At 56.4% G+C, this 22280-nt stretch overlaps 2 protein-coding genes across 20 annotated transcripts in view; one reads left to right on the top strand and one right to left on the bottom strand.

The window, feature by feature from the left end:
• The window catches only part of KANSL1 (KAT8 regulatory NSL complex subunit 1), a 101522-nt gene extending 86980 nt beyond the window's left edge, over nt 1-14542 (top strand). For 4 of the 6 annotated variants that reach the window (XM_064473500.1, XM_064473503.1, XM_064473499.1 and 1 more), the window contains 8 exons: nt 3395-3580; nt 3996-4157; nt 4491-4642; nt 7018-7136; nt 8392-8449; nt 9053-9165; nt 11625-11871; nt 12357-14542. In XM_064473500.1, coding sequence (XP_064329570.1) covers nt 3395-3580; nt 3996-4157; nt 4491-4642; nt 7018-7136; nt 8392-8449; nt 9053-9165; nt 11625-11871; nt 12357-12605 — 1286 coding nt within the window. In that variant the 3' untranslated portion in view covers nt 12606-14542. The remainder of the gene's footprint in view (nt 1-3394; nt 3581-3995; nt 4158-4490; nt 4643-7017; nt 7137-8391; nt 8450-9052; nt 9166-11624; nt 11872-12356) is intronic. The other 2 variants (XM_064473502.1, XM_064473504.1) reach the window with 2 other exon arrangements.
• Nucleotides 14543-15669: 1127 nt separating this feature from the next.
• Nucleotides 15670-22280, bottom strand: part of MAPT (microtubule associated protein tau) — a 53174-nt gene continuing 46563 nt past the window's right edge. For 11 of the 14 annotated variants that reach the window (XM_064473603.1, XM_064473612.1, XM_064473609.1 and 8 more), the window contains 3 exons: nt 22073-22154; nt 21462-21574; nt 15670-18757 (listed from right to left, as the gene is read on the bottom strand). In XM_064473603.1, the coding sequence (XP_064329673.1) occupies nt 18542-18757; nt 21462-21574; nt 22073-22154 (411 nt within the window). In that variant the 3' untranslated portion in view covers nt 15670-18541. Of the gene's footprint in view, nt 18758-19252; nt 19401-21461; nt 21575-22072; nt 22155-22280 lie in introns of those variants that run through there. The other 3 variants (XM_064473608.1, XM_064473615.1, XR_010376337.1) reach the window with 2 other exon arrangements.

The following is a 22280-nucleotide window of genomic DNA, read 5'->3' as shown; positions in this document are numbered from 1 at the left end:
CTTCTCATGAGGATGTGAAATGGTTGGTCCCGGTTAAGACATTGGGCTAGTGTGTGTGTTTGGGTTTAAATTCCAGCCTTGCACAGACTTTGTGCAACAGTAGGAAATGCATGGAGTGTCTGGGAACAATTAATCTGGCGTCTTTCACTAGCACTGTGTTTAAAACAGACTAAAATAGTAAATTGGTGCTATTTTTAAAAACTAAATCCCCGCTCCCACCCCAAAGAAACATCTCTGTTAAGGAACTCTAAAGGAGCTGAATTCCTGAAGCAGAGATTTATTTCCTGATTTCACAGCACTTGTAATCCTCTGTCTGTGGTGTTAAATCTAATAGCCTGGGAAGCGGTGAGAAAACCTGTTGTGTGTATTGCAGCGTGGCCACCTGGCAAATTTTCTTGACCAGTGTTCACTTTGCATTTTCTTAGGGTCAGCTGTAGCCAGCTCATGTGGTAAAAGATCTGTTCTGGGATCAAAAACTTTGGTTTTAAAACTGTATGGTGTAAAGCTTAAAACACCTATAAAGGAACACCCATTCCCCCTCCCTCCCTGAGATTAAGTTTGATTATTCAGTAATGCTTAAGGTAGTTGTGCTAGGGTTGCTTTTTGGGGGTGGGGATACTCTTCTATCCAAACATAAAGCCAGGTAGCATGTCCAGGTAGGGAAATTGCTCTGCCTGACGTTGCTAATCTGCATCGAGGTGTCTCCCTGCCTGTGAGTATTGATCCAGGTTGCTCTTGGTGCTCCCCCACGATTATTCTGGGGGCTCACCGTGAAAGCAGACAGGCTGGGCCGATGGTCAGAGGCTCAGTTAAGACTTTCTGGAGGAGCTTGTGAGGTTGTTAGATGGAGCCTGGCCTTAGAGCTGTGAGCATGTGCTGACTTTCACTTTGAGCCTGTCTCTCCGGGTGCCAGCAGCTGGGGATCTCCGGTGCAGGTTGCCAAGGGCAAGATTGCCAGGTGCCAAGGAGGAAAAAAGATCATTTATTCTTCTGGCAAGCGGGGCGCAGACATCGCAGCTTTTAACCCGTTGCACTTGCGCTTCGTAAGCGCTTTGTCCGCTTCCTTTCAGGGTGGTCTCTTCCCCCCCCCCCCCCCGCCCTGGTTCATCTGATTTCTCGCTGGGAATTTTCAGATGATGTAATAACCTTGCTGGGGAGGATGAGAGCCGGGGCTCTCGGGCTCAGTGTGGTTGCCATCTGCCGGTCCCCGGGAGGCCTGCACCGCTCGGCCGAGGAGGAGGGGGGGGGGAAGAGGAGGAGTGATGGTGTCACTTGCTGCACGGACTCTGGTGCAACCAGTGCTGACAGCAGGGCACTGGCAAACCAGCAGATCATTCATTTTCTGCTGACAATGTTTTGTCTTGCATTTTTTCCCTCCGCCTGACCTGTCCCCTCCTTCCACAGATGTGTGGGCTGCTGGGATGGGATGAATTTTCAGGAGAAGGCAAACAATTAACACAGAAGAGGCCATTTTCCCAAAGGCAGAGCAGCTCAACACAGCGATGTTGCAGCCTCACTGGCAATGTCCTTGAAGGACTGGCTCGGCCCCTGTCTGTTCTTTGGGACGTGTCTCCACAAACCAGTAGTGGTGGCCGAAGAGCTGCCATCGCACTGTGATAGCCCTTCCTTAGCAAATAGATGGGGCTAAACCAGAGCCTTAAACCATCCAGGTGCTTTAAATGGAGCTGTCCTGGCTTCCTCCTGAGGCTCGAGTTTCCCCTATGAATAACAGCCGACTCCAGCCCGTGCTCTGCCAGCTCTCTCCATCCTGTTTGCTTGCCTGGATCTACTGGGGCTTTCCAGTCCCTGGAATTGGTGGGGAAGCATTGGGGAGGGATTCAGATATCAACCATTGAAACTACCAACAGGGCTCGAATCTCTGCCACTTGCCCTCTGAGATTATGTAGATGCAGTTTCTAAATCCCACGGCAGCTCCTAATTGCCTCCACATCCCCTCTGCGGGCACAGAGTGAGGAGCTTTATTCCTTGTGCAGGGCCTGGGAAGGTTCATCTCTGCTCAGGGTTGCTTCAGAGTCCTTGTGAAAATGTCATGTGAGCTTGAGAGATGTGGGGGAGGGATGTTTGTACTACTGATGCTCATCTTAGTGCTTTTAACTCCTAGCTGTGGCGGCGTGAGTTTGCATCGGGCTGCGTGTCCTGCTGGCAGTGGTCTGCTGGTCTGTACTGGGGGAGGAGAGCAGATGGGTGGCATGTCAAACCACAAAGGCTGGTGTATAATGATCTTATGGGTGTAGCTGGAGAAGATAAATTAATGTTTCAGCAGTTCTCCTGTTAACCCTCAAGGTTTTAATGCTTTTCCGAACTAGGATTTTGACCCTCAGGCATATAAAAGCGAGCTGGGTCTTGGAGGAGAGTTAGGCAGCAGTATTTGGTGATCAAATCTGAAGTTTGAAGCTATGAATATGAAAGGAAGGCTTATTTGTGGGACTCCTGAGTCTGGAGTAGTTTGCTACTCCAGTTAATGGTTTTTATAGTCTACTTTAGCACAAGAAATACACCAAATAATCCCATTAGTGTTCTGTCTTTCAGCTAAGGTCAGGAGTGCACGTCTGTGTGGGATTTGGGAGAATCGAAGCTTGAGGAATGTGAGCAGAAGTAGTGTCTGCCGAATTTCGCAGCAGTAGGGCGTACTCGTGCTCGTGAGGCGGTAGGACTAAACAGGGACAGGTACTCTGGATTACCGTGGTCTGTGGTATGCGCAGAAGCTTCAGGCTTGAAATGCATCGGTTACCCAGATAATTACCCGTGAGTTTGCCTGCTCGCAGATGGCTGCGTGACCCGTCCCCTGCCTGGGAGCCCCCGGCGAGCAGCGGTACCTCTGCAATTTGAGCCTCTGAAATGTGCTCACTTACGCAACTTTCGTTAGATGATTCAGGTGCCACATCAGGCAGATTAACGTCATACGGTACTTGGTTGGCTTTTGCCTTGACCTGAAACTGAGGATTTAAGCTGAATTTCTCTCTTCCAGCCCATCCCTCTGTAGATGTGATATGCTGAGATGCCTCAGATTCTTGGAAGTCAGATCTGAGATAGCAGAATGGAGTGTGGCAGTACATGAGATACTTTCAGTGGTAAAGACACGTGGTTTTTCTGACAAAGTCTTCGTTGTCCTGTCAGTTTATACTTGGGCTGTGAATCTTCTAGGAATGTGCTTCTCTTTAAAAGCTTCAGATTAGAAATGTTGGGTGCTAACATTGCAGGTCCTCTCTGAACACGAGGAAGGTGTAGGGAAGCCTAGGTTTTAGAGGCAGTCAATGCCTGTATGTTTGCCGAAGACTGTTCTTACTGGGGGACTGGGAGAGGATGATGGTACCACACCTTTCTGGTGCATAATTTACTTAATTTGAACGCCATGTTTTGTATCCCTCTGCAGATGTGCCGACGAGCCTGCACTTCCAGAGCATGTTGAAATCTCAGTGGCAGAACAAACCCTACGAGAAAATTAAACCTCCAAAAAAGCTCTCGCTCAAGCACAGAGCCCCCATGCCTACCAGCAGCCTGTCTGACCCTGCTCGCAAGGACCGCCACAAGCTGGTGAATTCGTTCTTCACTGCAGCCAGTAAGTGTCCTCCCTGCCTCCGCCGTGTGCAGGAACATTGCCCAGTCTTGTTCCCGATAGCCGTGCAGTCTGGCAGGAGAGACGAGGAGGAGGATACCCTTCAAATTCAGCTCTCGGGGATGAAGCCGTGGTATTGCAGGCCAGGGCTGAAGGTGAAGTGTGTGCAGGTTGAGAAGTTCAGGCTGGTTTCGGTTCGTAGGGCCCTCTTCTTGATCAGTCTGAGGCTGTGCTCACGCCGGCACGGGCAGTACTACAGCTCGTTCTGCTCTGAGCACATCTCTCCAGCGCCCTGATGGTGTTGAGCCCGACCTGTGTGGATTTACAGAGCTAGTAAACTCTGCCCGAGTCTCCCGTGCCAACAGAAAGAGAGGTGAAAACAGGCGTTTCATAGCTCTTTCTCTGTTCCCCTCCTCAGAGCGCTCACATCAAAAAATCCAACCAGACAAGGCACACAGGCCGCCTTTAGACGATTTTACGGCCGTGTCCAAGGCCGAGAGAGCGCCAGAGCGCTCACTTGTCCAGCCTCCTGCCTGTGACAAAAAGCGATTGCGAGACTGCTCATCTGAGAGGAGTGAAGGTAGGCTCCCACGGCCAGGTCTCTCGGGGGGAGCTTGGGCTTTGCTGCATATCCAGCCTCTCTCCCCCTTCAGCCTCATAGATGGGGAACGCACTGCTTCTGGGCCTTGTCGCCACCGCAGCGATGCCTCGTGTGCTCTAACTGCTTCTTCCCCCAGGGCCTCTCAAGCTGGCAGCTGCCATCAGAAGGTGCTTCTCTTTCATGCAAAGTGCTCCTCAGCACCGGCCATTTCTGGTGCACACGGTCTTTTTCTGTCCACCACCACCCCCCCGCCTTTGGGTTTTTTTGCTCATGTTATTCTTCATTCTCTCCCACCCTCCTTGTGTTGCGTAGTGTTGAAGCATCACACGGACGTCGGTGGCCCAAGCTACTTCTCAGCAGCTGCGACCCCCCCACCTCACAGCCCTATAGCACGGCAACTGTCCACCTCCTCGGAAGGCTCCGCTCCTGCCAGCACGAGTTCACAGGGCGCCTCCAGCACAGCCGTAAGTATCTGGTGCCTTTCTGGAGAGGTCTCTGAGCTCGGCCTCCGTCATGGGGTCTCAGCTTTTGAGCAGTTTGGGCATCTTAGGCTTGAGAGTCCTTAGTATTTCTTACCACGCTGGACCCGTTGGTTCAGCTGATGGTAGAGTTGCTGGCCCTCTTTTTGTACTTTGAGCCTGCTGGGGCTCCTGGATTGAAGTTGGCTGCGTAGAGAGCCAGTCACCTGCAATTACCGGTTTGCTGTCAGCTCAGTAACTGCTGATAAATGTTCCTGTTCTCAGTAGGCCCCTGGCTTTGCTCCACATCCAGGTTTTGGTTTCTTAAGTTGTCTGGGGATGCCAGGAAGAAAAGAGCTGAGCACCAGCAGTGTGCTGCTGCTGGTACAACGGTGCCTGCACTGGGACAGCTTTCCCTTCATGGCCGTGGTGGCACTGGGCTGTAAATGGGGTTAGGGGCTGAGTCACAGCGCGGTGATACAACAGTGGTAGCTGAGATCTTAACTTTCACCTATACGCAAAGCTTCTGCATTTGCTTAACTCATACTGTCTCCTGAGGCACATCCAGCCTCCCAGGACGCTAAAGGATGACAGGATTTGGGACCTTTATGAAGCTGTGTCTAAAAGCCGTCAGCGAGCAGGGACATAACTTCCTCCCACTGTGCTGTGGGACAGATCAACAGCACAGCTTCTCTGCCAGACATCACCCATCCTCCTAGCACCTGGCCCACGTTAACAGAAGCCCTGGATTAAAGGACTGAATTCTGCTGAGCTCTAAGTGTCCCAGTGAAGAACCTGGCCTCTCTCTGGCCACACCAGTTGGTAGTTTGTGCCACAGCCTAAGCTGGATGTGACCCAGGGATAATGGAGCAGGTCTCCTCGAACCCTGATAGTGAAACCAGGGTGCTTAAGAGTCATCTGTCCACGGCAAAGCTGAGGGCACCGCTTCCAGCGCAACCTTGTGTGTGCCCTTGTCCTAGCTCCAGGCTCGTTGCTCTGGTGCGGCCAGGTCCCGGTTGGGTTCCCTCACTGCAGGGGTTGCTGTTGTGTAATCAGCTGTGACGTCAGTGAACCGCCTTGTGATGGCACAGCGTGTCAGAGAACCCAACAAGCAGTGGTGGTAGTTTGGCTTGAACAAGCGAGGTGTTTTGGAGAAGAGGACAGCTCTTCTCAGCAGATCTAGCGTGTCAAGATGGCGTTTCTTTGTGCTTCACGCACATATCTTGGTCTTGCTGCTTTTTCTGCTGCTCTTCCAGAAGCGCGTTCAGAAAAGCAAGATTCGGTGTCTTCCCTTCAGTGGGCAGGTCCTGCAAGAGCATCGCAGGCACTGGGCTCAGGTCTCTGGGCTCAAGGGTCTGGGTCCTGGGCTCAGGCATTGCGGTCTGGCACGTGTACGTGCTCCCCAGCCCGTGGGTCAGGCCTCGCTGTTGCCAGTGACACGTTGGCATTTCCTTGCTGCCGTGGCAATAGTTGCCCACCCACTCCGCCCTCACCCAGCTTCACACGAGTCCTGCCGTTTGGCTGCGGCGGGTCCCTGGCACTTGGCTTCCCGCATGTTCCTGCACTAAATGCCGCGGGGATCAAAGGAGACGGAGAACATGGTAAATTGCAGGTGACTGTTAGGAAGAGGGGCCGTTTGCATATCAAGCTGATCCGCGAGCATTCATGTCACTGCACCGGCAGTGCTGCTGTCACAGGCTTGGGGGAGGTTTTTGGATAGACAGATGGTAGGAGAGCACCCAGCGTTCAACCAGGTTTAAATAGATATGTGTGGAGCTTATTTCTGTCTTAGAAAATCTATTCCAGTCAAAAGCGCGATACAGATGGAAGCTGTTAGGCTCTTAGTACAGCTGTCATCACCTGAGATGAACTCCCGTCCGAGTCCTTCACATCCCTCCTCTGCCACAGTGTCCCGGGGGGGGTCCACACCCCTGCAGGGGTATGAGCAGGGGGGCTGTTTCCAAACAGGATGGTTCTTCCCTCTTTCCTGATGGCCTCACAGCTTCCTTTACGTTGGCAGTAGGGATCTGGATTATATGGGAGACTTTTCTTCTTGCTGGGTCAGTTCATCAGCCGCATCAATCTCCTGATGCGCCTGGCTGTGCGGCAGCTGGTGCCAGTGTGGAGATGGTGGCTGGAGCTCAGCAGCCCCTGGCCCTGTTTGTACCCTACAAACTAAGGATTTTTTGGCTGGGAGGAGGACTTCCAGCAAGCAGTAGGTGAAGTCCATTCTGATGAAAATATCGTTGGTTCTCCAGTCTCCATAGGTCACGCGTTGCCATTTCATATGAGGCCATGTCCTTTTAACATGCGATTAAAAGCGGTTTAACATGATAAAACCTACAACCCTTTCTCATGTGGTTCTTGTCTTCACATTACAGCAGCCGAGGAGGAGGAGAGGCGAAAGTTCATTTGATATTAACAACATCGTCATCCCAATGTCTGTTGCTGCAACGACTCGTGTGGAGAAACTGCAGTACAAAGAGATCCTCACACCCAGGTACGTGCCTGATCCCTGGCTCCGGCGGGATTGTCGCATCCCGGGCTTTTATGGTGCAACTGTGCTGTCAGGAGTTCAGCCCTGGCCTAGGGCTTTGCTCCCAGTGGCTGCTAATGCTGGTGATGAAAGGGGCTTTCTTCTTCCTTGAAAGTAGGAGAAAGTTTGGAAAACTTCTGATTATACCATTGACGCAGACTTGCCGAGTTAGGGAATGTGGTGTCTGAGAGTACCCGGTGCATGAAAGCCAGCTGCCCTGCTCGGGTCTCTCTGTGCGATCTAAAGTCATCCTGGTTGTCCTCTGTCCTGCTGCAAAGCTGCTGAGTAAGCTGAGCCAAAGGTCCTCGTCGTTTCCCAGCTCTGCACGCCTCCGGGCTGGGTGGTGGGTGCCGGGGCTGGGGTGACGCTGCAGTGCCGGGGGGCCACTGCCTTGGGTCGCACCGGCCCAGAAGCGCTCCTGTGCCTGGGCAGCGGTAGGGATCAGATGTTCACTCTGCCGAAGCTGAGTGCAAGGAGGTGAGCTGTCGGCCCGTGTTTGCATGTTCTTGGATTAACACTGTGGATGAGATCAGTTTTGGTGGTTTTCACACCTGAGTGCTCGGTGGGAGCGTGCCGACTTGCTGCAGCACTGGTGCAGCTGCATCATCCAAACTGCCCAGTTTCCAGTCCTTCTTTTCCCTCCCGGTTCTCCAGGTCTTTTTCCCAGCTTACCTCTTTCGTCCTCCTCATCCTACGTGCTCTTCCCAGGCCCTGTTCAGAGCGGGCAGGGAGGGAGCCTGTTGCTGAGCCAGAGGAAGAGGAGGAAATGCTGCAGCATCTGCTCTGCTTCCTCTGCCTTTGGCAGGCTTCGGCCACGCTGCCAGACCAGCGCCAGGAGCTGGGCAGGGAGGCAGAAAGGAAGGGCTGCAGCGGGGGGAGGCTGCTGGCCTCGCTCTCCGTTCCTGACCCTCCCAGTGGGGAAGGACGTCGCCTGCCTGTCCCACAGCGTTGCGCTCAGTGGGAGCGAACCCACTGCAAAAAGATGTGCTCAAAACGGGGCAGGCTAACGGGAAGGGGAGAAACTGTCGTCTGATAGCACAGGAGGGATTTTGGTAAACAAATGTGGCCGCTTGGCTTAAAACTGAGCCTAAGTGTGTTGCTTATGGTGTCAGGCTTGCAGTTTTGCTTTCCCAAAAGACACTGTTAGTGCATGCAGGGCGTGTGCTGCCGTGCTTGGCTGTGCCCCTGATTGACGGCCCTCTCATGTCGTGTGTTGCAGCTGGCGTGAAGTGGATATCGGCGCTCTCAGAGCGAACCCTGATGAAGACAGTGAGGAGGTAAGGAGAGTTTTATTTCCGTGTTAGCGTGGGATGGGGTTGGCAGCAGCTGGACAGTGTCCACGGAGGATGCCGGAAGGGAGCGGACGCAGGGACCTCAGCAGGGAGTCGTGGAGTCTCTTCCTTTTTTTGCAGCAAAACTGCACAGCTGGCCCTGCAGAAACCGGCCTGCTGTCGGTTCCTTGTCAGGAAAGGCGTGATAAGGCAGAAGTTGAATTAACTGGCTGGGTATTGCTGAATCTGAGGTCTAATTGCTGTTGGGAGACCTCTCTGGGCAGCAGTCTTTTTATGGAATCATGACCAGTCACGCCACTATAATTATTATTTTAACTAAACTGATAATGATGGTATTTCCTTAAACCTCTGTGAGCACTTTCATTCTCGGATAAGTGGTTTTCCTTTGGTTTTTAGTTCTTAATCTCTTCCTAAGCGATGCAGACTCAGTTTAACAAGGTGCTCTTGCACTCACTGATAGCATCTGCCTCCCTCCAGACATAAACGTTTATTTAAATTCATGCTGTAGCTAATGCTGAAAAAACTGCACAGAGATGCGTGATTAATATAAGAAAGCTGTGACCAAGCCCTGTACCGTTCCCTTTCCAGATCGAGGATTTGTCTGATTCGGCCTTCGCTGCTCGGCATGGCAAGTGTGAAGAGATGGAGCGGGCCCGGTGGCTCTGGAGCACGAGCGTGCCCCCGCAGCGGCGGGGCAGCAGGTACGCCTGCCGGCGCGGTTCTGCAGCACTGCCCCGGCTCACCAGCGGCGCTCGGATGCAAAGGGGGTGCGCTTGGCCACGGTGGTGTTCCCAACAGTGGGGTGCTCTTGGATGCACGTTGTGGAGGCTTTATTAGATTGGCTGGTCCGTGAAAATGGTTAAAAGCTTGTGCCGGTATTGGGAGGTTTGATCACCACCCGCAAAGGCAGCTTGAGGAGCCCTTGTAGGGGTGGGGCGTAGCCTTGCTTAGGTGGGGGTAAAGTTACACGCCAGTTAAGTTGCGGACAACCAACTCTTGCACCGTCTGTTTGGATTCTGCTTTCTCAGGCGCTTCCATCGCTCTGGAAGTGTGGAGGCTGGTGCGCCAGCTTGGGAGTCCAGAGGAAAACAAAAGGGCTGAGCAGGGCATCCTTCATGCAAGAACAAGGAACAGTGGTTGTTCTCGGCGTTAGGCTGCCTGTCGCATCTCCGCTCCGTTGCTTCAGCAGTGCTGTTTCTCTGCTCCATTTATATCCGTGTCCTTACCTTCCTCTGATCACTTGACACTTGATTCCCATTCTGCAGCGTCTTTTTGTGAGTGGGTGTCTAAAACCACTCACAGTTTCCAGCTGTTGATCTCATCATAAACCTGCATAAGAAGAGATTCGCTCTTCTCCGTTCAATTTCCAATGCTTGGTCTGGTTTTGAACCACTCTGCTCTCGGGCAGGAACACGTGCTGAGCTACAGACATGCACCCGGTCATCCTGCTCTGGTTGTGGTTTCAGTTCAGCCCTGCTGGGTGTGTGCTGTCGCGTAAGGTTGTTTCTGCAAGAACTTCTGCAAATGCGAAGGAAGCATGTGTCAAATTCCATCCATGCTGCTGCCGCCTCGTTTCGTCTGCAGCGGCATTTGCCGGTGCTGGTGGAGCGTGGGACATTTTGGTGTTTCTTTGCAAACATCTCACCATAACTTTGTTTCTCTAAAGACCCTTTTTAAGGGCGTTGGTGAAAGGGGCTGTGTTGAGGTCCTGGCTTGGCCGTTGAGGTGAACTCAAGCTTCACCGCGTAGGTTTAGAAATGCTGGTGGGAAAGCGCTTCCAGAGGTTTCTGGTCCAGCCTCCTGCAGGACTGCTGCCAGCAGCAGACCAGGCTGGCCATGGCTTTGTCTGGCCGTGGTGTGTGAACGCTGCCAAGGACGGGGATTCCCCCAGAGCCGGGGCTGGTATTCCCAGTGCAGCTCCCCAGCAGGGTGGGATGGGGGTGTAAGTGCCCCCGCTCCGCTGGCCACGCTCCTCAGCGCAACCCAGGACGTGGCTTGCTGCGTGAGCGCGGCTTGGCCACGGTCCGGCTGGCGGCCGCCACATCCCAAGCTCCTCCTCAGCAGGATCCGTGCTCGGTCCCTCAGTTCCCAGCTGGGGCCGATGCGGGGATGGTTCTCAGCAGCTGCTTTAGTCTTTCGTTAGAAATAGTTGGAGCCCCTCGTGGCCTGGTAACTTCTTGTTGCTGTGATTCAGCCGCTACCTCGCTCCTTGCCCGTGGAGTACCTGGGCCAGGTAGTGACCAGTAAACACCGGGGTAAACGCGCTTCGTTTCCCTTAAATGTCACTCTCCTTGTGACCTGCTGCAGCAGATCTGCTGAGCGTCTCGTGGCCTTCTTGCCTCACGTAGGTAACAGATTGGTTTGGGTTTTTTCCTGTAGCAGCTTTTAAATTGCATCTTGTCTCAGCACATGGACTCCATCTAGCTTGCTGCAGGTGTAGCTGGTTTATTAGCCTAATTGGGGCTGGGTTTATACGTTCCGATGAACGCTTTGGCCAAGGTAGATTTTGGAATCTGATCCTTGGCAGCCCTTGATTGCCAGCTGCTGTTGCAGTTCGTCTTGAAGAGTTGCACACAGATGTGGGGATGCCGGTTAGGTTTCTCGGTTTGCAGCCTGTGGGTGTTTTATCTGGGAATCTGTGTAGGTGCGCAAACTTTCTTAATTCTGGTTTAAATCTCCTGAAGTCTAGGGGTTTTACAGTGCTCCTCCTACGCCCAACTGTTGAACTTGCTGCATTTTCAGCATTACTGATTCACTACGCTTGGTTCTCGAACTGCCTGGCGTCACATGGCGTGTGGATGGTGGAAACACCGATTTTGAAGCGTCTGATTTCATAGGGTGGCTTCTCATCGCGGCATTTATGCAGCGCTCGCGGTGTAGGAGACGTGTGGGACACGTGACCTTAGGAGAGCAGCGTCAGTGTTGCATCGAGACAGTGGAGATGGGACAAAGACGAGCCTGGATGAGTTTTAACGTCCGGGCTGCGGCGTTCCCTGCTGTGTGTGCGCCAAATCCCCGCGGCATTCCCCGTCGTACGGCCGCTCCCGCAGAGGGGGGCGGTGGAAGGGGTCGGGGGGTGGCAGTGAGTGGCCCGGGCCCCTGCGCCGGTGGGAGCGCAGCTGCGACTGAAACCAGGCTCTGAAACGTGTTCCTATCTCAGGTCCTACAGATCGACAGACGGACGGACGACCCCCCAGCTGGGGAACCCCTCGACTCCCCAGCCGGCATCCCCTGACGTGGGCAACTGCCACTCCCATTTGGAGCTGTCCCACACCCACTCACCGCGCAGCCCCATCAGCCCCGAACTGCTCTCTGCCCCCCTCACTCCCCTCTCCCGTGACTCCATGCGGCTCCTGTCCAGCGAGGACACCCGTTGCTCCACGCCCGAGGCCGGCCTTGACGAGCAGGTGGGTGCTGGCTCTGCTTGCGGCCGTTCGCTCTAGTTTCGTTCCCGGAGGCTGGCGGGAAGGTCCGAGGGCTGCCTGTCGCTGTGTCGCCGCAGCGACTGCTGCAGATGGGTACAGAGGTAAACGTGATGCTCGCACTTGGCTGTTTTATCCTCCTCGCTGTGGGGACACGCCGTGGAAACCTGCACGTGGGAAATTCTGCCCAAGCGCTCGGCCGGACGGGATGTGGAGCGCGGTGCCGTTCCGCATCGGCAGCGGGACGCTTTTCCAGCGGTTGCTTCGGTTTGGAGGCTGCCGCGTCCTCGCCACACGTGCCGAAGCTGTCCGCGCGCTGCTAACGCGGCGAGGCTACGGCCGTGGCTGGCACGGCGCCGTGGAGCTGCCTGCCCCGACCGCCGCCGCGGGCAGCCGGAGTCACGCATGGAGGCGGGAGCAGAATAGCTTTTGCGGAGGATTTTCCATAGCCTGGTGTCTCTTCCCTTTAGGCCGTGCAGCCCTGGGAGCGACGCACCTTCCCGCTCTCGTACGATCCCAGGACAGAGTGCGAGGACCAATCTGACCCCCAAGACCGGTTGTCGCGCTGCACCCGGCGCACGTCGGGCAGCAAATCCTCCCGGGAGACCGATGGCACTTCTGCTTTGCCCAACCTGGCCAGCCTCAAGAGCCGAACCCCCCTGGCGACACCCTCCTCCTCCTCTTCCTCCGCAGCAGTTCAGCGGCCAGCGCACAGATAGAGACATACGGGAAGACATGAGCAAAACCAACACACAGAACTAACTCTTGGCATTAAAGCTTCCAAAATCTGCGTTTGATATTCAAACATCCTGCCGGGAATTTTCACAGTTTTTAGTGAATTTAAGGAGTTTAGAAACTGTTTTTTGTTTTCTTTTTTTTTTGTTTTCTTTTTTTTTTTTTCCTTCTCCATGTTTCCTTGTCACACAAATGAGAGCCCCCAGATTGCCCCCAGCGGAGTGAAGCCTCGGGAGGGGAGCAGCCCACCAGACCCCCCTCCCCTCTCTCCTCCCCTCCCTTCTTAGGTGTATAAAACTAGAGCACAGGATTTAGCTGACTAGCAGACTTCGGGGATAGTTTTTCTCAAGCAAAAGGGTGTCTTTTTCTCTTAACCCGCTCCCCCCACCCCTCCCTGAAAGGTTTTAGTGGAGTGAAATTAGTGGTGAAAAGTGATGTCTTGGGATTGCAACCTTCACTGGCTGTCCGTCTGTCCTCACGTGCAGAGTGCCCACACTGCACTTCCACCCTCCGGCGTTTTCCCTCCCGCAGGTTGTAGTTCCAGGTATCCCGAGGGGTGACTCTGCCCCCCCCACCCCGATCTCCCCTCTACCCCCGGGGCCACCCGCCACCTCCTCCTTCCTTCTCTCCTGGTGTGGGAGCAGCCGTTTGCTGCGCCGGGGTCTGGCTGCCGCCCTGTCCGTCGGGGGAGAAGGAAGGACCCTCGTAGCCGCTTCACGCACAGCTCTGCGTGGGAGGGGTGGGGTTTCGGAAGCAGCCTTGTTCACCCCCCGCGTGTTTCTCTCGGCTCGAAGGCAGGGAGGGGAGAGACCCCGGCCCGCTGCGGTCAGGCGCGTCGAGCAGGAGCAGAAGTCACGACGCGCTTAAGGGGACGCCCTCTGGGGACGCGGCGGCCGGCCCAGGCCAGCAGCAGCTTTCAGCTGGGAAACGCGGGTCTGCGGCCGACGCTTGAGCTCTGCCCTCGCGCCCCCCGCCCCGTAGGGCTGGAACGTTGGGGTGAGGGCAGCGGCGGAGGGAGCGTCCCGTGGCAGGGCCGGGTTGCGCGGCCGAGGCGCCGGGGTGGTCCCGGTAGGTGGGTTCGGTCTCAGAGAAGGGGAAATAAAGGAGCGGGAAGGAGGGCCGGGGTGAGCGGGCGGCTGCAGCTGCCGGGGGGCGCCGGGGGGGGGCCGGGATCCATCACCGCTGCTTCGCTCCACTTCCGCACACGGTCCCAGAACAGGCGTCGATTCCGTTTCATTTCCCAGTCGTTGGCCCGACGTGCCGCCTCCTGACAGGTATTTTATTTGGAAACCGAGTTTGCTGTTGTTCCTCCTCTCCCTCCCCGGCCCTTCCGCACCCGCAGTGACTCCCGGATCCCGCACACCGTTCCCATCCGTAACGCTTTCTGATCCCGACGGTGTGGCTATTGGTCCCTGTCCTGTTGCTAGCATTGTGCCTGTCTTATGTATAATCACATCACCAAAAAAAAAGGAAAAAAAAAGTACAAAGGACATATTTTTTTTTTTCTCCATTTTGTAATCGTAAAGAAATAGTAGCTAAACTGCTTAATGGTTGGGGTTTTCACAATTTTCAACATTATCTAGTGTTTTTGGTTCTGTTATAGTTTAAAGGATTTGTCATCGTTTCTTTAAAAAAAAAAAAAAAACGCTACCATATCCCTCTGCATAAGTGCTTTTCTATTTATAAGGTTGAAAATTCTGAATAACCCTTTTAGCATTATAAAAACCACAAAAAAAAAAAAAACCCACATTGTATTTTGTAAATATTTTCTTTTCCTGCTTTGAGCTGTGTAATGTCCTTGTTATATAGAAATGCTTTTCTTCCGAGAAGCTGATCTTTGTTAATGTCTTGATTCTGTTGGCAAAGCACAAATGTGCTTATAAAAAAAAAAAAGAAGAAAATATTAAAAAAAAAATTAAAACGAGACTGTTCTATGCAAACGTGCGTTTGTGACCCGCTGGGCGGGGAAGCGGGAGGGGCCCTTCCGCGCGCTGGGGGTCAGCCGCTTCCCTCCCGCCGCGCGCTCAAGGGCCCCTCGTTTTCCCTCGATAACGTTATTCCCCAGCAGTTGGCGGCGGGTTTGGGCTTGGCACGGGGCTGCGGGGGCGAGCGGGAGCCGGGCGCGGGGGGCGCGGGGGGCATTTCGCAGCCGGGTGGGGTTTGCGCAAATCGCCCGCCCTCGCGGCGCGGTTTGCTGTTCGCGGGGGATGTTTGCAAGAGGCGAGGGGTGGGAGGCGACTTCCTTGGGTGCTCCCAGATTCCCAAGATAAGAGAATTAGACTTTGAGCCTCGTTACGGAGGGGCTGGGAAAGAGGAAGGGGCCTGGGGATGATTAGCCGGGTGCTCAAAGAAGTAGGAGGCAGCAACCTGGGCATCGCCGGGTTCGTGACGCGTAATTAACGGGAGGAAAGCGCCAATCTGACAAGCAAACGGCGCTGGGAGCCGCTGCCCGGCCTGAGGCGCCCGAGCCCTGGCGAAGGTGCGGAGCGAAGGGCTGCGGGTGCCCAGCTGTGGCTGCCGGGGCGTGGGGACGCGAGAGCGGGCTGGATGTGGGGACGGGGAGCGAGGCGGGGCTGCAGGGACAGGGCTGTGCTTAGTCCTGCTTCGCAGCCCAGAAGCTGCCCTGTCCGGGGTCCCGCGATGAGGCTGAAGTAGACCTCGGGCTCCCAGGCCCAGGGTGTCCGCGCTGCCCTCGTGGCCCGCAGAGCCCACCGGGCAGGGGCTCCCCGGCCCGCACCCCAGCAGGGAAGGGGAGCTGGTGAAGCTCCGGCCCGGGCTGTGGCGGTGGCTGGTAACTCAGAAGGGTAGAAGAGCAGAGCGCAGCCGCCCCGGCCCACCCTTACGCCCCTGGAGCGGGTCCTGCAGCCCTGGTGCTGGCAGGGCCATCCCAGCCCGGGCCCCACGGCCGAGGGGAGACCACGGCCCTCCCGGCACGGCCAAACCCCGGCCGGAGCCTGCGCCCGACCGCAGGAGCAGCCCCCCCGCCACCGCGTGCGGATCCCGGCTCCCCCCGCACCCCACCCCCCCCGCCCCAACAGAGGCGGCCGCTATTGTAGTAATGACTTTATTTCCAAATTCACTTTTACGGCAACAGTGTAAACCAGTTGTTAAAACGCACGATACACTATGGACACCCACAGACAGAAGCTAAGCTAGAATGATACACTGAGATCAAACCTTCCCTCCCCGCCCCGGCGCGGCGCAGGGACGCGGGGCTGCCAGCACCACCGGCAGTCGGGCACCGGAAACTCAGTTAATAACTTTTTTTTTTCTTTTTTTTCTTTTTTTTTTTTTGAGTGCAGAAATATGGGGTGTTTTTTTAATCAGTGCCAGTTTTAACCCTTTTCAGACCAAGATGTGTGTGGAGTAAAGGAAAAGCCACGGGTCAGTCTGCGCAGCTGCTCGTGGTAACCCACCGGCCCGGGTCTGAACGCGGGGTCGGGGCCGTGGCTCGGGCCGCTGGAAGGGGACAGCGGGCACCGTGGTGGGTGTAAGGGCTGCCCCGGGACCCCCGGCGGCAGACAGGGTTGGGGGTGTCTCAGCCGAGGACAGGCGCAGCGGGAAGACGCCGCTCCCTGGCGCACTAAGGCCACCCCGGCCCTGGGTGTTGGTGTCCCTCGGGCGCTGGGGGTGGGCGAGCTCAGCTACGCGCCCTCCTGCAGCTGGAAAGGGGCAGAGGGGTGCCGGGCGGTCGGTGGTTCTCCCACTTGCTCATTTTACAAAGGACAAAAATAACCGCAGCGGCTCCTACAGCCGACACCGATACAGTCACAGGCCGGCGTACAGCCTCTTACAATCAGCGCGTCAACTGAAACGGAGCGAGTGACAAGCGGGACGTGGGCTTTCGTGTGACCTGTTTGTTCGTGCTGGCCCAGCCTCTCCCAGCAGTAGAGCAGCGCCTGGGGCTGCGGAGACAATGGTTGGACCCCCCCCCCCGAAAACGACCACCATCCCCCCAACCCACCCCTCCTCCTCAGCGCCGGGCAGGACAACGCTGCAGCGCCCGTGCGGGGTGTGCGATGGCCGCAGCAGCATGGCAGGTCCAGCAGCTCCTGCTAAGGCTGGAGCGGGTCCTGCCCGGGGGGGACACGCTGCCTGCCCGCACTGCAGCGGCCAGCGCAGCCTCGGTGGCACCCAGCCCCCCGGACCCCTCGCCATGCCAGTCACACCAGGATTTTGGCCCCTCCCTGGGAAAGCATGGCTTTCCCTGCCGCAGGCACCTGGGTGGGCACGGTCTGTGGCCCCTCTGCCGTCCCCGGCTCTACCCCACCAGGCCAGCGGGTGTCTCCTGGGGAGGACGTGGGGCGGGGGGACGCGCGCTGAGCTGCACCGATGGCACCTCAGCCTCTTTGGTTGTGGAAGGAAGGGGCGCGCAGGGCCAGCCAAGGGCGCAGCACGGCCCCAGTCACCCCCTCACACTCCCTGGGTTGCCACAGGAACAAAAGCAGCAGAAGACCTGAATCTCCCCCCCCCCGGTGTGGGGCTGGGGGTGCCAGTGCTGGGTGGAGGAGACACACAACCACACACCCCCCCCCCGAGGGGGGGACACGCTGCAGACTGAAACCAGGCGAGCGCGCTGGGGGTCAGCGCCAGGGAGCGGCCCCCCCCGAGCACAGGCTGGGGCCGGGGGGAGCTGCCTACATGCAGCAGCTGAAGCCCCCCTCGCGCCTTCCCCTCGCGTCCTCCCAGTTGTCTCCTACCGCTGCCAGTGGCACGAGAACAGCAGAGCCATGGAGCTGCCGCCTCCGTGATCTCTTAGCTGACCTTGCAGGGGAAAAAAAACAAAACAACAACCCAAAAAATGTTACAAGCTGCACCCAAATCCAGGGGCCATCTCAGCCCTGGAGCTGCGCGCGCCCCTCGTGCAGCGTCCCCGGGAGGTGACGGCGCCAGGGAGCCCCGCCACAGCCCCCGGCCCTCCCCAGGGAGCGGGGCAGGGGCTCTGCGCCCACCCACGGGCCCAGCAGACATGCGGTGCTGGGCCGCCCATGGGCGCCCGGTCTGGGCACAACCCGGAGCTCAGCAAAGCTCCCCCTTGGGTTGCAGCAGAGCCGGCGCGGGGCAGCTCAAAACTACTTACAGCATATCCTTTTTTTTTAAACACATGCTCATTTATGAAAACAATCACCCTGGCACGGTCCAAGCATATACAGACAAATCTATTCTACGACACGAGGGGCTGCCAAAGGAATGGGGAAAAGCCTCTACTCATCCACTCAGCGGTTCCAGCACAGCCACGGAGAGGGGAACAGCCGTCCAGGGCCCCTTCCGCAGTGGGACACCCCGGCGTCGCCAGCACTCCAGCTGCCGGAGCTGAGAGCGGGTTTAGGGGATACCTGGCAGTTACCTTCATACACATCTCGGCTTTCGGAGGTAAAAACAAAAGGTTTCTTCCAAATCAGCAGGCAAATTTAATGCAGAAAGGGAGGGCACCTCCCTGCAGTCCCTGGCTGCAGCGCCCGCTGCCTGTGCCGCCTGCACGCCAGGCCTCGGGCCCAGGCACCGCTAGGGGAACGAGCGTGGGAAGGTCACGTCCCCTTCCCGCAGCCGGCCCTGCGCTGCGGCGCTCGGGGCAGCGTCCTGCCGTGGCTGCCCCCTCCATCCCCCTCCCCGCCCTCCCGGGACGGTGGGGGACCTCGCGCGGGGCCGGGGAGAGGGAGCGGGGGCCGGGGACGGGCTGTGCGCTCCGAGGAGCAGGGGGAGAGGAGGTTTTGTACCTCATAGTGTCACTGATTTTGAAGTCCTGGAGCTAGAGCTGAATGAACAGTAAAAGCAGGTTAAATCATTAACCAGTTAGGGGATGGGGAAGCAGCTGTAAAAGGAACAGAGGAAGAAGGCCAGATTATTATTTTTGTTTCTTTTCTTTCTTTTTTTTCTTTTTTCCCCTTGTCTTCTCTCATCTTTGCCCGCCATGCCCCGATCACAAGCCCTGCTTGGCCAGCGAAGCGGACACTTCGTCGGCTAGCGTGGCGAGCTGGGGGGAGTCCACCATATTGATGCTGCCGGTGGAGGAGACGTTGCTAAGGCGGCGCGGGGAGGCATCTCCGGAGATGGTGGGGGACTTGTAGACGATTTCGGCGCCGTGGTCGGTCTTGGCTTTGGCGTTCTCGCGGAAAGTCAGCTTATGAGTCTCGATCTGCAACGAGAGGAGAGGGCGGTGAGCGGGGAGGATGCGGGACACCATCCGGAGAGGCCGTTTTTACCTGCAAACCGTCCACTCGGCCACTGCCGTCGTGCAGCTGGGAGGAAAGCACAGTTCATTGGCCTGATGCCCCCAGTGCCCCCAGTCCCCAGGCACGTCCCTTCCAGTAGCCCACAAAGGGAACGGGCGCAGCCGGAGGGGACGGCAGGCCTGGAGCATCTCGGGACGCTGCCAAACCCTCCCCAAGCGCCCTGGCCCGGTGTGGCGGTGGGTCCAGGGCACAGGACTCAGACGGCACAACCTGGGCTGCTCCCACTCCCCCGGCAGAGATTTACAGAGGGGGTGGGATCCCCATACGGCGCATAAACCTTCCCCTTAACCCACGGCCCAGCTGGGCTCAAAACGCTGCTCCCATGAGCCAAACCCCTCTCTCCCGGCGAGCGCGAGGGCCAGGGAGGGGAGGTGAAGTGGATCAGGTTTGCTACTTACTGGTGCCCTCCCCAGCCGAGTGCAAGGCTGGGAGCTGGCTCTCCGGGGGGGCGGGTGGCTCCAGCACCAGGGCCTGGAGCCCAGCAGGGTCTGGGCTCGGGGTCCGAGCAGCCTGGGGACGGGTCTTGTCTTCCTTGCCTTTCTCTCTCTACAGGTGAAGAAACCCGCCCAGGGCGGTGGGGTGCAAAAAACGCATCAGCAACGAAAAACAAGATCCAATAAATGTCAACCAGAAGGAAAAAGACAAAAAAAATAAAAGAAATAGAAAATTGGGGAGAAAAAGATCTGAAAAACAGGGACATTCACTGGCTCACAGGAAGAATAGTGACTGCGTTTGGAGACGGGGAGGAAAGCTTTCTGTGTTCAGCAAAGGAGAGCGGACGCTGCTGGCACAGGTACTTTGGCAGAGCACAGAGCACCCCAGCTCCCCACGGGAGACCCAACAGGGAGTGGCGCATGAGCCAGCGTTCAGCCTGGAGAGCTGCGGACTATGCGCCCTAATCTGGATCGTTTGTGTCACAGAGCAACGAGGGGACTGGGGATGTGGGAAAGGCTGGGGAAGGGGCAGCGGAGCCACCCACAGCCACTCTATGTGGCGGGCTGACGGGGCTCAGCCGTGTCCTGTCCCCTCCCTGTGAGCAGCGTCCCACCTCAGAGCAGCACTGCCCGAGGATGGTCCCTGGTGCCAAGGTGAGAATGGGAACAAGCTGGACAAGGGAAGCATCTGCGCCAGCATCTGAACTCAAGTTACACCAACCACCTCCTCCAGGTGTGGATTTAGGCAGTTTATGGGCAACTGCCACGCAGGAAGGCTGAGGCAGGTGATGCCGCTGCTGGGTCACACCTTTGCAAATAAATAGCCCCTCCAAAAGGGAAGTTCTTCAAACTATGGCCCAGTGAATGTGCCAGGATATGAAAGAATCATCACTGTACTGATAAAAACGATGAAAATGGGCTTAGTGAAGCACAGGGCAGTCTGATGCGTAGCAGCAGTGAGAGAAGGGTAAGGAAGTCAAGTGATCCCTCAGTCAGAGGCCAGCTGGGAGATGAAGAGCTGGGAGGTGCACAGAGAAAACGTGGCCAAGAACAAAGTGCCAAAATACAGGAGCCGAAGCAGAATATTCCCCTTCCATTGAGAAAAAAGTGTTTGAAAAACATGCAAGATAAAATCCATTTTTCGCTGGAGAAATTCAACTATGCATGTGACCAGGCTGGAGTCTCAGCTCTTGTGCTTACCTGATCTCCCTGCTCCCCTGCCTGCAAGGGCCGTGGCTGTCCTTGGAGCGAGGCTGTAGAGGTGTTTTACTTAGCTAAGACTTACTGTGAAGTAACCATCAAAGCCTGCGGCAGGACCGGCTCACCCCGAGTTCAGTATCTCACCTGACCTGGTCGGCTTTTGTCTTTCAATTTAAATCCCCCCAAGACGCGCACCACACCCTACACAGAGTCCTCAGAGACTAAGACTTGAAGTAAGAAGAGATCACCTTTCTTCTGAAGTGATGGCCTACTGCAAAGTCACCTGTTCTAAATAAAGCTAAGCCTTTGATGCTCCGCTTTCACTGGGGAACCAACACCCACGCAGCACCCTGAGCTGCCATCTTTGTGCCACGATGCTGGGAGTAACTGGCAACGCGGAGCACAAAGGCAGTCGCCGACGGTGGCACCCCTTAACGCGAAAGGTTTGAGACACAAACACATTTCCACACAAACTTCAGAGAACGAGAAAGAGCGGGAAACCATAGGAGAAGGTGTCACTTACATTCACACTCATTCAGGTGGCCACGGGCCAGAAGAGGACAGAGACTGCCACCCTCGCAGCTCTGCCACAGCTGTGCTCCAGCAAATGTCCTCCAGGTTGCAAAGGCAGCCCCGGAGCCCTGGGCTCTGCCCGCCTGCAGCACGACGAGCCGGCTGTTTGGGCAGCGGCTGAGCGGCCTGGCCCTGGGCAGGGCACCTTTTGCCCTCGGAAGGACAAGTGTGCACAGACCACCCCACGCTAGAACATGGGCAGCAAACGGCTTCAAGCACTGGGAAGAAGCGCTGCCTGGTAAGCAGAGAGGAGAGGCCACGCGGGCTAAAGATGGGCTGGGTGAGCAGGACCTTCTCCGAGTCCAGACTTCAACCACTCTTTGCTTGCATCCTGCTCACAGGGCAGACACACACTTGCAGCAGAACCAGCGTGCCTGCTCTCGACCCAGTGCCGCTTTACCTTTTTATTTCCTCCTCCAGGGACGTGGCTGATGTTATCTAAGGACCCGATTTTCGATTGCACCTTATCTTTGAAGTCCAGTTTCTCAGATTTCACCTCCACCTGGCCACCACCTGGAAGAGAAGAGCACGAGCGGGGTTAGCTCCTGTGCCAGCCAGTGCAGGCTGGAGAGAAAGGGCTCAGGTCCGAGCTGCCCCTCCGAGGCGGCTCAACCAAAGCACTGCTGAGGCTGAGGACCAGGAACACAGCAGCAAGAGGGTGATTTGGGAAACCCAGGAGCCAGGGCAAGTGGGAACCAGGGTAAAGAGACTTTCCAAAGCATACTGCGGAGCTGACAGACTTCCCAATGTTTAGAGAGCCAAGGGAAGGGAGCTAACTGTACTCCCCTGAACACCAGTAGTTCCCCCTATTTATTCCTGAATAGTTCCCGTTACAGCAACACGTTGGCACGGACACAGGTGTCCATGGACCAGACCAGATCCCACATGCCTCCCCTCGCTCCCTGCACTATCCCAACCCTCTCCCCATCTCCAGCTGCACGCCACGACGCAGCCGGTAGCTCTCAGGGACCGGCACCCAGCGCTGGTGGATGCTGCGGAGTCAGAGGGTACCTGGTTTGTGATGGATGTTGCCCAGGGAACCACATTTGGATGTCACGTGGCTCAGGTCGACTGGCTTGTAAACGATTTGAACCTGTCCGTACAAGAAATGAAAAGGCGATGAGTTTATTGCCACCGCGGGCAGCCTGGGGAGGGGGAGGCACAACACACACCGGCACCTGATCTGGATTCAAGGGAAAGGACAGCTTAAACCCCAGTA

This window comes from Phalacrocorax carbo, chromosome 25, assembly GCF_963921805.1.
Source record: "Phalacrocorax carbo chromosome 25, bPhaCar2.1, whole genome shotgun sequence".
Lineage (NCBI taxonomy): Eukaryota > Metazoa > Chordata > Aves > Suliformes > Phalacrocoracidae > Phalacrocorax > Phalacrocorax carbo.
This window is presented reverse-complemented; position numbering and strand designations above follow the sequence as displayed.